This window comes from Drosophila sulfurigaster, chromosome 3 (assembly GCF_023558435.1).
Source record: "Drosophila sulfurigaster albostrigata strain 15112-1811.04 chromosome 3, ASM2355843v2, whole genome shotgun sequence".
Taxonomy (NCBI): Eukaryota; Metazoa; Arthropoda; class Insecta; order Diptera; family Drosophilidae; genus Drosophila; species Drosophila sulfurigaster.
In genome coordinates, this window is record NC_084883.1 from 38639979 (window position 1) to 38655006 (window position 15028).

The 15028-nt window shown below is 38.4% G+C and overlaps 1 protein-coding gene across 8 annotated transcripts; it reads left to right on the forward strand.

Annotated features, from left to right (window-relative positions):
• The first annotated feature begins 284 nt into the window (after window positions 1-284).
• LOC133843090 (E3 ubiquitin-protein ligase Nedd-4) lies at window positions 285-14880 on the forward strand. 8 transcript variants are annotated; one of them, XM_062276475.1, is made up of 19 exons: window positions 285-497; window positions 1837-2069; window positions 8515-8597; window positions 8665-8746; window positions 8947-8985; window positions 9045-9205; window positions 9766-9913; window positions 9975-10099; window positions 10154-10253; window positions 10992-11161; window positions 11396-11609; window positions 12357-12461; window positions 12644-12881; window positions 12940-13064; window positions 13130-13271; window positions 13329-13485; window positions 13552-13845; window positions 13906-14304; window positions 14366-14880. In XM_062276475.1, exons 2-19 carry the CDS (start codon window positions 1893-1895, stop codon window positions 14466-14468), a joined length of 2862 nt encoding a protein of 953 aa, XP_062132459.1. In that variant the 5' UTR covers window positions 285-497; window positions 1837-1892; the 3' UTR covers window positions 14469-14880. The 8 variants fall into 8 exon arrangements, with proteins under 8 accessions (XP_062132459.1, XP_062132462.1, XP_062132458.1 ...); XM_062276474.1 differs by having other exon boundaries at window positions 286-497; window positions 9045-9214; XM_062276477.1 differs by lacking the exons at window positions 285-497; window positions 1837-2069 and adding exons at window positions 3750-3891; window positions 4725-4907 and having other exon boundaries at window positions 9045-9214.
• The last annotated feature ends 148 nt before the right edge of the window (window positions 14881-15028 follow it).

Genomic DNA, 15028 nt, shown 5'->3' on the forward strand with positions numbered 1-15028 from the left:
TGCTACTCGCGCGGTATCGGCGCTATAACCATTAGTGATATTTAAATACTGCCAAACGAAATATTCTGCTTGCTATTTATATTTTCACTTTGTTTTAAAATAGGTCAATTTTTCAAAATATGTTTAATTTTAGAAAAACCATTAAAAAAAATGAGTTTAATAAATCGCCTTGCAAATTTTTTCATACAAAGACGTAATGGAAGCGGTATATTTGGTATATTTCTTTTTGCGACTTCGTGAGGAATATTTGGAAATCGCAGCTGCGGTCACGCTGGTTATCGGTTTTAGTTAGTTGTCGGATTTCGTCGGGCGTGTTTTGTGCGGTGCTTTTGAGCAATTTTGTGCAAGTGTTTTTTTACGTTTCATTCTACGAAAGTGATTAATATACCCGTATGTAATAAGTAATAAGTGGAAAGATGTAAGCGGAATTCAAAGTTGACACGTGAATAAATCGAAACGCGAATCATCATTGTAGTTGGGAGTGTGTGGTGAAAAACGTACGTGAGTGACGGCGACTTTTCCGCAAGTCTCATTACATACATACATGCATACATACTTATATGTGTAGTATATGTCCCCACACACACATGCACACACAAGCATGCATACATGAATTGGCACATACACATACACATATTTTATAGTAGAACAATTTAGTTAAAAATACAACATAAATCAAAATAAATTATAGTGTCAGTGTGATTGTGTGTGCGTGTGTGTGTCTGTCTGTGTATGAAGAGTTAAGACACTAACATTAAATTGTTTAAGTTGGAAAAGTGACGAAACGAAACGAAAGCCGGCCAAGTCGACACGCCGTTGAACCTTTCGCGCTTGGTTAATTACTTCGTTTAGTTTGCTTAGTTGCTCAACAAAGTATTCTATGCTCTCTTGCCTCCTACACAAAGGCACACAGACATGCACATGCACTTGCACACATACTGATGCATAATTACCTATGTAGAGTCGTTGTTGTTGTCGTATGCGAACTTTACACTTACAAGAAAGAGAGCAAAGCAAGTATCGTTCGCTTGTTCGTTCGTTCTCTACTCTACGCCTTTGTTGTCTGTCCGTCATCATGTCATGTGGCCTTGCTTTGCTTTTGCTGCCTTTCTTCACTTGCAGCTTCCAGTTATATTGTCACCTCTTGTTTGTTATACCCGTCACACAAAAGCTTCATAGCAAGGTAGCATATACATACATATTAGTGTTAAACAAAAATTCCAAAAATGTATATATGGTAAAAATGTTACAGTGTAAAAACCCGCATGTAAATTGATTTTTAATTATTTATTTCATGGTTTCCAATTGTTTTACGAATCATATTTGTAGTTACACTCTTTATAATAACATTTATTATTTCTATATTTATGCGTTTTAAAATAGCAATTTATATTATAAAACCATTCTTCTATAGTCGGGACTATCAAATCAAACATAATAATATTATTAATAATTTCAGTGAATTGCATAATTTTCATTTGATAAAGCCATGTTTATATAGTAATTGTTTTGATCATCTTTTTGCTGAGTAATATTGTAAATGGGTTCTAAAAATTGCGTTACAGGCGGTTGATAAACTGAAGAATATAAGTGAAAAGTGTTTGGACTAATTATGTATATTGTTAGGAGTTCTGACGATAACATTATGTTGCAAAAAAATCACTTAATAATTTCCACAAATTGAAAGCCGGGTGTCTCGTAGTCGAGCATACTCCACTGTAGCTTACTAGTTTGTCACAACTGAAGCACTTTCGTTCTTGCGTGTCTTTTATAGTTAAATTTGCGTTTCCGTTGCTTTCATGATGCGTTCCCATTTCTATTTCGCATATTTTACAGCTTGCAACGGTTCAGAGAGGAGGCGCCACAAAAGAGGCAGAGGGACAGCGAGCACAATGTCAACACGAACAAGCAGCAGCAGCGCTGTTGTGGCCGCATCCTCGTCGGGAGGCGATGTGCCACGCCCACCGCCGAGAAGACGCGCCGCATCAGTTGCCGGACAACAGCAGCAGCCGCAGCAGCGTCTGGATTACAGCAACGGACACGCGCCACGTAGATCGTTGGCCGCCGTGGTGAGTCGACAACGGATGATCTAAGGGGTAGATAAGGGGGTGCCAAGGGGGGTTTCACCTTGCTTATCTAGATGTTTTCTTTTTGCGTACTTTTTATGGTATTTTTACAGTCGAATCTAATCGTAGGAATAAGCCCAAAAAAAAAAAAAACAGCTGTGGGGCTGCCTTAAAAGTTCTTTAGAGGGGGGCAATGAAGAGAGAAAAGAATATAATGAAGAGAACATAGAGAGCAGAGTTGGTTCATCTGTTTTTTCTATTTTTTTTTTTTTTTTTTCTTTTGTTCTCAAGCCATTGTTAAACATGCTAGCGACATTCAAAGTTGAATTTAATTGTGTTCATTTTTTACCTGCAGTATTTTTCTTAAATGTCAACAATTGTGTTTTTTTTATGTGCATAGCATATAGTATAAAAACTTTATACGAATTGGAAGGCAGCTGCATTACTTTTTTATGTGACTGCTTCCAGGGCTGCAGATAACGAATTTCGCCTGATAAGCATTTAAAAATGCGATGCTTATCGTATTCCAGATCTTTGCGAGGAAAGCACGTTTCTTCTATGTACTCAACTTCGTACATACATATATGCATTAAAGCCAGCCCGTCTGGAAACGCTTTGATCATTCGTTTAGCTTAATAAACAAACCAAGAATAATGACATAAACATAGACAGTACACTTGAAACAGTTCGTTTGCCAATTAACATATAGTACAACATTTATTTAATTCTTAATTTATCTGTGGAAAGTGAATTATTTAGCTGGCAATTGAATTTATCAACAAACACTTGAATGTGCGTAATTTGAGCCCTCAATGAATTGAGTGATTTCAAGTTATTTGCCTAACTTATTTAACAGACAGTTGTCGGCAAGACAGAGATGGGGGAGCAGCAGCTGCCTTTTATCTTCATTAGTGCGCTTGTGTTAACCAATGTCGCTGTCACCGTCGCTGTTGGCGTCGTCTACTCTCTGATGAGGGAGGGACAGGGATAGGGCTAGATTGAGAATGATAGGGTACGAGCTTTTTAACCGCACTATATACTGTTATTTTTTTTTGCTTAACCCATTAGGCAGCTTGTGTGTGTGTGTGTGTGCTCATTTGCGGCTAGTTTACTTTACGACAAATTGGTTTATTAAAGCCGCCAGCAGTCGAGTGCTAATTATTTTTAGTTGACACATTTCATGCATTGATTGTGTTTTACTTTACTTCCAAAATTCGTTTCACTCACATTGCAATAACAAATCACAAATATACACACATACATACGAACAAGTAAATACTTGAAAACATATGTTTTTGTTTTGGTTGCTTTGGCCACTTGTTCGTTTAGCAGCAGCTACCAGCGTTGCCAGATATTGAGGTGCCTGTTTGTAAAGCTCTCTCTCAACAAAATACTGCAAAATAGATTTTTGTTAGTTACGGCCACACTGGAAACATCTGCCTACAATTTATGTATATTTTTGTTGACATATACACGCTTAATTAGGCTCAACGCACTCGTAAAATGCTATTGTTGTTGATTTAGTAGCGTAGGCAATAGCATTTCGAGTTGACTAATGCAAATGAATACATCTCAAGAGCAACACCCACAAAAAAAGCTTTGGGGCTCAATTCTCCGAATTTATGCCCTTTGAATGCCTTGGCAATTTGGTCACACTACCTTGGAGCAGATATTTTAGTTTAGCTTAGAACGCGAGAGCTCCCGCTACATGCAACGGCACGCCGTCGTGTTGTTGTGCTCTTTGTTGTTTTTGTTGTAGTACAAATACAAGCAGAAAAAGTGGCAAAGACGTGACGTAGTAGAACATGTTTCTGCAATAGTGTTGGTCTGTGCGTGTGTGTGTGTGTGTTGATGGTCGTTGCTGGCGATGTTGTTGTTGTTATTGTTTCTATCGCTGCTTTTGCGCTTTTGCCTGTTAATGAGAGATAAATAAATGAATAATTGAATTATGTACACATATAATAAAATATAAATGCCGCGTGCGTTTCAAACTGTAGAGCAACACAATAATATGTGTGTATGTGTGAAGATGTGTTAATTATATAAAAAATACTCGCTTGTATTGTGCATACATATTAATACACCAACAACAGCAACAAAAACTAAAAAGCAACAGTCAAACTGGCAACTTGGCAGCAGGCAGGGCACACAGCCTTTTTTGTTGTTGCTGCTGCGTTCAGTTGTCGTTGTGGTTTTGCCGCAGTAGTTGTTGTTGTTTTTGTTGCTGTTGTCGTTGTCGTGAGCTAAGAATCAACGTCGCAATGTGAAAACAAGATTTGCCATCGCGCATTATTTACTGTGGCTCTCAACGTTCTGCCCGCATTTCGATTTGGATTCAGTTTTGCTCTTTTTTTTGGATTTCATTAGTCATGCATGGCAGAAGAAACTTTTAGATTTGAATTTAAGCAGAAATTCCTTCGTATATCATCACAACGATGTTTAAAAGCAACACATGAATAAACAAAAATTTCGAAATTAAATGAGAATCTGTTTTCTCTTAATAGCGGAAAAACACTGAGTATAGGCAAATAAAAAGCAGTGAAGAGTGTTTTTGCGCCAAAAATAAAATACGTAATACGTTTTGCTCTCGATCAATGCAGTTAAAACCGATCGACAAAACGCTCAATATTTATTGCTTATTTATTGCCTATTTTTTAGTTGAAAAGGCGTGCATTAAATTAACACAGAATACCGGGCAGTAATACGTAAACAACATAAACAAAATACTACGCGTCCAACTAAACTAACTATATCTATTGATCAAAAGAAAAAATGGCTGAATCGGCAACAACAACAACCACTCCCGAAGATGGCCAAATTCATGGCTACAACAATAGTGATGTAAGTTATCGCCAACAGTTGCTCTCTCCCTCGCTGTCCCTCTCTCTCACTATGTTTCTCTTGTTGTCTTTCCTTCGCTCATTTGCACTATTCACACCTACTTACGCCTTAACCGCTAATTGTGGTTCCGCAAACCTCTCTTGCTCTCTCTCTCTCTCTCTTTGTGTTGCTTTCCAGTGCTTGGATTTCGTCATGAACTATAGAACATTATGATGGAGGCAATTGCCTCAATGAGTGCTTCTGTTGTTTCAACAGTTCAGAGATCGCTTGTAGTTTATTTTTAATATAATACTTCAGTTGACAGATTGTTGTGGATTATATGCTTTCAGTTTGACAGATATTTTTTTTTATTTATTTCTTATTAGTGAGGATAATTTGCTTTTAAATAATGCTACTTAATCGTAGAGTATAAGTTTGATTTGTCATCAGTTCACGGAACTCCCCTTATTGAGAGTGTAATCGCATTGGAATCTAGTAAACCTGTTTAAAACTCGTCTTATCTGATAATTATTTATATTGATTCTGGTTTTGAAATTGTTTTGGCCTGCATACCAAAATTTATCAGACAACGAACTGCTCCAAAGCTATACTTAAAGCAAATGGCAATGGGTGAAATATCACAAAATATATTAATAATAGTAATATTTATTTTAAGCTAATAAATGGCCTAGAAAATTTACTAAACGCCTAATCAAATCGTATGTCAATACTTTTTATGGCTTAGTCTATTTATTTTTTGCCCCATCTCGCACATTGCCGGCAAGTTTTATTTATAGACTTTTACTCAACTGGAAATTGTTATTTATTTTCAATTTCACAACGTTTTAAATCCCCATTGAGGGCGTATGAAACAGGCTATAGATAATGCAAAAGTGTTTCTCATGTTAATACACGTGCAGTTTAACTTTCCATTTTTATGCACTTCACTTTTGCGTGGTTGTTATCAATTGAAAGCCACTGGGAGAAGAGTTGAGGACTTTAATGAACTGTTCTTGTGATGTTCGGTGCATTGGGCAATCCATCAAAGAGAGCGACAACTCAATTTGTGTAATGCATTTGCAGTGACATTTGGATGAGCGTGGAAAATCAATTAAATCAATTTGGTTAATGGTGTTTAACTTGGGGTCATTGGGTTTATTAGTAGTGTACATATATGCTTATCATAGAGCAAATGTCACGTTTCCTTTGTTGGTCTGGGCGTATTCATAATTTCAATGTGGAGTGCCATCAGTTACAAAATGCTTGTAGTATTTGCTCTCTGATCTACAATATAGATAAAAGCACACACACTTCCGTCCGGCACGTCTGATTCTCAATTTGAATCGTCACTTATCAGCAGTACAAGAAATGATTATTCATACGTATATTTCGAATGTTTATTGTTCATTCAATAAGACTGCAGCTCGTATGTCACATGTTAAAAGTCATAATGGAAAACTAAAGTATTTTGATAACAATGCGATAATCACATTTGGCAAAAAGGTGGTTAACCGCTAAGTAAATCAACTGTTCGAAAATAATTTATTATATTATCAATATATATAGTATAGAAAAATTGTTTAGTAACCAATGACTTTGTTCACATTTTTTAAAGCAAATCATTAAATTTAGATTTTTTCTTATGTTATCTTAGGACTACAGCAAATGACCGCTAGTTAAAAATAAATGGTATATATTATTGCTAACGAACCATTGCGTTTTATTTAATTAATATACTTTATATATACTTTCTTCTAAAATGTGTTATGTTATACATTTATAAAAATAAATTCTTTATATTACAGTCATAAAGCAGTCTTAAAACAAAAAGTACATTAAGTCAACTTAAAAGTATCATTAAGAGCAATGTTTTTCTCCAAATGTTTTAAAGTAATCCTGTGCATTTAAGCGCAACATGAAATATATTAATTTATATTGAAAGCCATTTTTTAAGCTACGGTCTTCAGGCTCTAAGTAAATTAGGAGCTAATCCAAACAGCTAGTTACAAATCAACTTAATATAGAAATCTATTTAATGTTTAAAGCAATGCCTGTCTTCAAATACTTTTGGAATAATTCACAAGATTGAAAGCCTACATTAAATGTATTAATTAATATAGAAAGCCATTCTTTATGCTACAGTCTTAAGACCCTAAGTAAATCCAGCAGATTTAAGGGCTAAAAATCAATTTAATGTCGGGCTTAGTGTCGCAGGTCTTGGGCATGTTCTTGGCCCGAAACAAGACCGCAACAACTACAGCTGTTGTTGATTGATTGACCGTTTGACTTGTTTAAGCGGGTTTTATGTTTTTTGTTTTTTTTTAGGGTAATAAACAGCTGATGCAAAATGTGAGTGTTTTTCGCCACAACTGCGACGTCATTTTGTGTGACACGTTAATTGACGAGACCGTAATTAAATGAAATGTAATGTGTATTTTGATTCAGCTGTTGTACATATTTAAATAGACTCGTGAGACGCGTTTATTGCACAAGCTGTTAGCTGTTGGCTGACAGCAGTAGGAAAGATGGAAAACCGCTGAAAATCAATACGAGAAACAAGTTCATGGAAAATCCACCATAGAATTGGTTAAAAATGCACAAATGTACAAAACGTGTACATGCCACTCGACTGACTATCCGTCTGTCTGTCTGTCCGTCCGTCTTTCTGTTCGCTAGCAACACTTTGTAAGGTTTGGGGTCAGAATTGTGCCGGCTAATCGTTTCCCTTGAAACGAACTGTCGTTGTATATATGCGGGAAACGAATCAAATGAGCTCAATCAAAAGCTGAAAGCTAATTAAACGGCGGATTTATTACAACATTACAACATTATTCGCGCAGAGAAAGGTTTATTATGCACATAGATCAATTGCAAAGAGATGAAGTCCTAAGGTCTATTATTATTATGCGATTAGTTGCTGGCGTGGACAACGAATAAATGTACTTGGGGTCTCATAATTAGCATTGAGCGAATTGACAAGACTCCTTAAGTTTTTCTTTTGCACTCGGGTCAAGGTCAACACACAATTGTGAGTCGTTGTGACCCACAAAAACATCTTATATACGTGTAGTATTTCAGCATTAAAATGCATAAATTAGCCACAGTCAGCAGCAGCAGCTTCAGTTACAGCCTGTGCTGCGTATGCGTAATCGCTGACATTAAGCATACGCAGCTTATGCCCAAATTGTGTGACGCTGTGGCTTATGTACAACAATGCGTATGTGTGTGTGTGTTTATATATAGAAATGTCTGTATACGCTGTTTTGTTTTTGTGATATTTGTGAAAGTTATTGTACACTCTATCCACGAAAATCGTTAAATGGGATGTCGCTAAGATGAGAGCGGGCAAAGGGGAAAGGGTGTGGAAGAATATACATTTGTATACATTTATGCTTCTACGCACTGTTGATGCCTATATGATCTCATCTGCTGTTTACAAGAGGCAGCAGCAGGAGAAGTAGAAATTTCTCTTAGGGTATTCAAGAGCAGAAAGCTCTGAAGTGACTCATTTGTGGTCGCTGTCGCAGCTGCTGTTTGAGGCGCCTCTTAGCTTGGATTATAACAACTATAACTTGGACTAGCTAGCTACTTTGTGTGTATATTTATTCACGTATTTGTTTCTTTGCAGAACGACACTGGCGATTCGTGTCATTTGCGCATTGTTGTGCTTAGCGGCAAATCCTTGGCCAAGAAGGACATCTTTGGTGCCAGGTGAGTGTGAACTTGAAATGTTCTGTGGCTTTGTCTTGCAATTAATTGAGTTGGAACTTCTTTACAGTGATCCATATGTGCGCATCGATTTGAATACAATTAATGGTGATATAAATATTGACTCGGTTTTAACTAAAACTAAAAAGAAGGTAACTATATAGTAAATAAATTGCGAGTGCAGTTAGTGGCAGGTTTTTATCTTATCTGCCGATGTTTGTGAGGGAGGCAATGACTAACGAAACGTGTCTTGAGGCGCTGCTTTAGTCATGCCACAGCAATGTTATCTCAAGGCGCTAATTAAATGCCGCAAACATAGCATAACTAATACTCTCTTGACCTTTCTTTGCAGACATTGAATCCATCCTGGAATGAGGAGTTCATATTCAGAGTAAGCTCAACACATGTTCATTTTATTAATTAGAGACTAAATTGTATTTGTTTTCGCAGGTTAAACCGTCTGAACATAAGCTTGTGTTTCAAGTATTTGACGAGAATCGCTTGACACGCGATGACTTTTTGGGCATGGTGGAGCTGACCCTGGTCAATCTGCCCACCGAGCAGGAGGGACGCACGATCGGCTCCCAGAGCTACACGCTGCGTCCGCGCAGGTCAGTAGGGTATGTTTATTTCAGTTGCCGTTTGATTTCCTTTATTTAATTTCAGTTGAGTTTTCAATAAAACAGAAAAAAATTTGTAACAAACTACAAAAGAAAACCATAAGAAATGTATAGTACAAAACAAAAAAAAAAGAAGAAAAATACAATTGTAAACTAGTTGATTAGTTAGCAAAGCAATCACAAACAGTTTATGCTTTACACACATTTGTATTTATATGTACATAACTATTCATATAGAGTATACTACGAGTATTATTTGTTGTGTACCAGTAAATGCTTCTTTTTGTATCAAAACGCATCTCGAATTCGACACTAGATTTGTTGCTTTTTAGTTGAGGCTTTGTTGTGTAATTGTTTATAGTTTATTGTTTTTGTTTTTGGTATTTATACTATTTTCATTTGGATTCGTATTGTTGTGTGTGTGTCGGTGTGTCGGTGTGTGGTGCTTGGTGCTGTGTGTAATATTGTCGTGCATTTTCGTTGACAACTTGGCCTTCAGCAGTTAACATTGAACAACTCCCCCGTTTATTTGTATTTACACACAAATATAGCGCTAAATCACGCATCAAGGGTACACTGGAGATATACCATGCGTTCATACGCGAGACACGCGAACAGAGCGAACCGTCGGGCAACAACAGCGACGGCGATTGGGAGCACGTTGAGGCTACAAATTCGGGCGAGGTTTCATCACAACCGGTAAGTGTCATTTCATCACCTCGCTTATGATGCATACTAAAGTGGGTTTTTGTTTTTTTAGCATCCCTTTCCTAGTGGCGGTAATGACAGCTTGCCTGCTGGCTGGGAGGAACGACAGGACGCAAATGGACGCACATATTATGTGAATCATACGGCGCGCACCACGCAATGGGAGAGGCCGACCATGTAAGCTAATCAGATAACATATATTTACATATATTATAATCACATTAATTGCAGCTTGACAAGCAACAACAGCCAAAACGTTGATCAGCTGGCCTCAGATTTCCAACGACGTTTTCACATCAGTGTGGATGAAACGGAACCGGGACGCGGCGCGGTAAGTGCGATGCCACAATTCCAATTGCTTCATCTGTCATCGTTGACTTGCCATAGTTGTTATTAACAAATTCACAAGACAAACACAACAAAAACAACAATAACCAAGAAAATGATCTTCTAAAAACGTTTTACTACTATTTTGATTTTACTATTTTGATTATGGTGCATGTCTCTGGTTCTCTTTTAACAATTGCAATTGACTCAATTGTTGTGCATGAACTTTACTCGTTAACTGTCAAACACACACCGCACCTCAAAACCACACACACACACACACATCACAATCACACACACGCAGCGAACAAAGACTGAGCCAAGAGAGCTAGAGCTCTTGGCAAGCGATGAAAGTAGCGAGGAAGATGATGATGATGAAGACGATGAGGATGATGAAAAGTGTCTGCATTGTGGCACAGTGCACGAAGAGCAGGAACAGCAACAGGAAGTGGAGCAGGAACAGCAGCAGGATGAGCAACAAACTGTTGCAGACAATGCCCAAAGCTGTGATATGCTCGACAGCAATCTGAATCTGTACCTGCGTCGCATGTTTGTAATGCCCAAAAACGTTACGATTTCACTCTTGATAACGCTAGACTTACAATCTCGATAACTCGCTCGTTCATTGCTCACCTTAGCTTAAGGAACTCTCTGCATTTAGCTCGCGCCCACATTTCTCTGTAGTAGTTGTAAGGCTAGTTTAGCAACTGTTGAGTTCATCACTTTTATTTGACCACTGTAGGACAATGACAATGCCACAACAGCAGAATCCACACCAACAATCTCACGCACTCAGTCACAGACCTCAGTGAACAGCAACAACAACAACAACGAAATCAACAACTTCCACCACGATGATAATGATGAGAACAACGATGCAGCTGCGAACCCAACTCAAATGGACCATGCCAGGTTAATATCCAAACGCCAAACACACACACACACTTCATGTTGTTAGCAGCCACCACAAACCGAAATGAATTCCTTCCTCAATCAAATGCTCTTCTCTTGTTTGTGTGTGCGTTGTTAAACATTTGTCGAGTTCAATCCCCCAAAATGACTGTGGACTCGTTACTGTGTGTGGGATTGTCTCCTCCTAACTCCTCTCTAGCATTATTCAAATTCTTTTTTATCGTGAAACTGCAGTTTTGTTTACAATTCTCTGCGACATCCCGGTCGTGATGGAGTCCAAGTCTCCGCCACCAGTTTGCAAAACGATTTGCGACCGGTGCGTGTGGAATCCGCAGTCTCAAATCGTAACGTTCGTCGCGGCAACGATCCCAGTTTGGCCCGCCCACAGTTGGAGAACAACAACAACAGCAACAGGCAGCAGAGCCGACGACAGCTGCGTAGACAATTGGTTAGCATACATACACACAGTCTACACACTCTTCTCTCTCTACTAAAGACACACATTAGCTACATCTTTTCACTTCACATTGACACTGTAACACTTCATGTTCATTTCTCTTGTGATTGTCAAATTTGCACTTGTTGTCAACTTAAATTCTTTGTGATATTTGCTGCCAATTACAACACACATATTTAGCCCATGCCAAAAAAGGGAAAACATCCTCTGCAATATGATCAAATGTCATTTATTTAGTTTCAAATTTTGATGTAAAGACGCTGCACAAAGTTTTCTAGTTTTGGATGGGCTCAATATGGTCTCGTCAAGCGGAAAGGGTAAGCTCGACACTTGGAGCGCAAATAGAGAAAATTATGTAGATTTGTATAGTAAACACTTCCATCTCATCCACTTAACACATTCTGTAACAATTGTAGACTTATATCGAACTAACTTTTCACTTATACCACACATTCACTTTTCAGTTATTAATGTACTTTAATTTGTATTCTGTGCTTGAGGCTGCAATGTAAACTAAACTGCTTTGGGTTCTGCTTTTCATTTAAGTTTTGTAAAGCTTTTCGTATTTTGCAAAATTGATTATAATTTTTGTGATCCATTTCTGTTCTGTTTCTTCCGACTGCAATAAAAACCAATTGATAAACTACAACCAAAACAACAACAACAAACATAAAACATAAACGCAAAATTCGTAAAATGCATCCATAAAATAAATAAATATATATGCAAATAAATTAGAGCGAAGACACCGATCACACAGACAGCCACAATCCCTCAGAGATCTCAGCTCCGTCCACACGACGCAATTCCGAGGAAGACAACGCGGCTGTACCCACCGATCAAGTAATGTTTCATATTCCATATACCAAAAAAAAAATTAAAAATGCACTTAAATAATTGCATATTTACTATGTATTTGTGCATGTGCTTTTATAGACGAAAACTATCTACACTTTCAATTTCAGCTGATCAGAATGTTTTTGTATTAAGATGTCTAATTATTTCGATTGATTTCCCTTTTGCAGGCCGCAGTCAATGAGGAGGAAGCATTACCACCGCGCTGGTCCATGCAGGTGGCGCCCAATGGACGTACATTCTTTATCGATCACGAGGCACGTCGCACCACTTGGATTGATCCACGCAATGGTCGCGCCAGTCCAATGCCAAATCAAACACGTCGCGTCGAGGACGATCTGGGTCCCTTGCCCGATTCGTGGGAGGAACGCGTGCACATCGATGGACGCGTCTTCTACATTGATCACGGTAAGCAACGTTTTTATATGCTACGGAAATGTTATTAATACCTAATTTGCATCCTTAGATACGCGCACCACACAGTGGGAGGATCCACGCCTGTCAAATCCAAACATTGCCGGACAGGCGGTGCCGTATTCGCGAGATTACAAACAGAAATACGAGTATTTCAAGAGTCATATAAGAAAACCTGTAAGCAGTCAATTAAACTCATTCAACTCATTCACTACTAAGCTACTCTTTTATGCCTATTGCAGACAAATGTACCAAATAAATTTGAGATACGTATTCGCCGTACATCCATATTGGAGGACTCGTATCGAATCATTAGTTCGGTGACGAAAACCGATTTACTGAAGACTAAATTATGGGTAGAATTTGAAGGCGAAACGGGTTTAGGTGAGTTTTAGTTACAATATTTATATATTTCAATTCTTATAACCACTTAATTTACAGATTATGGCGGCCTTGCTAGGGAATGGTTCTACTTGCTATCCAAAGAAATGTTTAATCCATACTACGGACTCTTCGAGTACTCGGCTATGGATAACTACACCTTGCAAATTAACAATGGCAGCGGCTTGTGCAATGAGGAACATTTAAGTTACTTTAAGTATGTACAAAGACTTTCATTTTAGAGAGTAAACTTTTAAAATGTTTTTTGGTTTTTCGTCAACAGATTCATTGGACGCATTGCGGGCATGGCTGTGTATCATGGCAAACTGTTGGATGCGTTCTTTATTCGTCCCTTCTATAAGATGATGCTGCAAAAGTCCATTGACTTGAAGGACATGGAATCTGTGGACACCGAGTACTACAATTCATTGATGTGGATCAAGGAGAACGATCCACGCATACTGGAGTTGACATTCGCTCTCGACGAAGATGTGTTTGGTCAAAAGAGTCAGCATGAACTCAAACCGGGCGGCGCCAACATTGAAGTGACCAACGAAAACAAAGATGAATACATCAAGTAAGTCAATCTAAAGTAGAACATCTTGGCATAATTTAATATATTTTATTTACTTTGCAGACTTGTCATCGAGTGGCGCTTTGTGGCACGCGTTAAGGATCAAATGTCTGCCTTTTTGGATGGCTTTGGTTCGATCATTCCCTTGAATTTGATCAAGATCTTTGACGAACATGAATTGGAGCTGCTCATGTGCGGCATACAGAACATCGACGTCAAGGATTGGCGTGAGAATACGTTGTACAAGGGCGATTACCACATGAATCACATCATTATTCAATGGTTCTGGCGTGCCGTACTGTCCTTCTCCAATGAGATGCGTTCGCGTCTGTTGCAATTCGTTACGGGCACATCGCGTGTGCCAATGAATGGTTTCAAAGAGCTCTACGGCTCGAATGGCCCGCAAATGTTTACGATCGAGAAATGGGGATCACCCAACAATTTTCCACGTGCACATACCTGGTATAAGCGAAAGAAATTATTCAAAAAATCAGCATTTTAATAAGAGTTCTTTTAATTGTAGCTTTAATCGCTTGGACCTGCCACCCTATGAGGGTTATCTGCAGCTGAAGGACAAGCTGATCAAGGCCATTGAGGGCAGTCAAGGATTTGCTGGCGTGGATTAATAACACTGGTCTTGTGTGCGACGGCGTTGGCAATGTGGGTGACGACAACAGCACTTGGCTGTGGCAAACCGTTCAGCAGTTATATGAGGAGCAACAGCAACAACAGGAACAACAACGACAGCAACGACGACACACAATCACATCACAGCGACAACGAGAGAGAGACCAACAACTACTAATACAACTGCTGCAGCAGCGCAATCGCATTGCAACCACTTGGAACACCACCGCCACCCACTCGTGTACTTATTTGTTTGTTTGCTTTTGTATTATAATCATTTTTGCTAGTTTCGTACTGTTTCGTATGTATTTTTAAAACTTTGGCGGCGGCAGCACAAAAACAACAACAGCAGCAGCAATAACGCGCAGCAGCAGCAGAGTGCAGATATATATATATAGAGTACATTTTGAATGCTCCCTGTGTATTAATTAGTGTTTTGTGTTTATGCATGTTACCATTTGCCAACAATTGTAAAAAGTAGAGAGAGACTCCCCCCTTTATATAACAAACTACAACTAAAACTAAAACTTAAAATGAATTTGCATTGCAAACAAAAGAA

Excerpts from the sequence above, each read along its gene's own strand:
- LOC133843090 (XM_062276474.1), top strand. The coding sequence starts at position 1,893 with ATGTCAACACGAACAAGCAGCAGCAGCGCTGTTGTGGCCGCATCCTCG. Across the intron at positions 8,598-8,664 it reads AAGGACATCTTTGGTGCCAG|TGATCCATATGTGCGCATCG; the intron begins GTGAGTGTGAAC and ends ACTTCTTTACAG. Across the intron at positions 11,610-12,356 it reads GACAGCTGCGTAGACAATTG|AGCGAAGACACCGATCACAC; the intron begins GTTAGCATACAT and ends CAAATAAATTAG.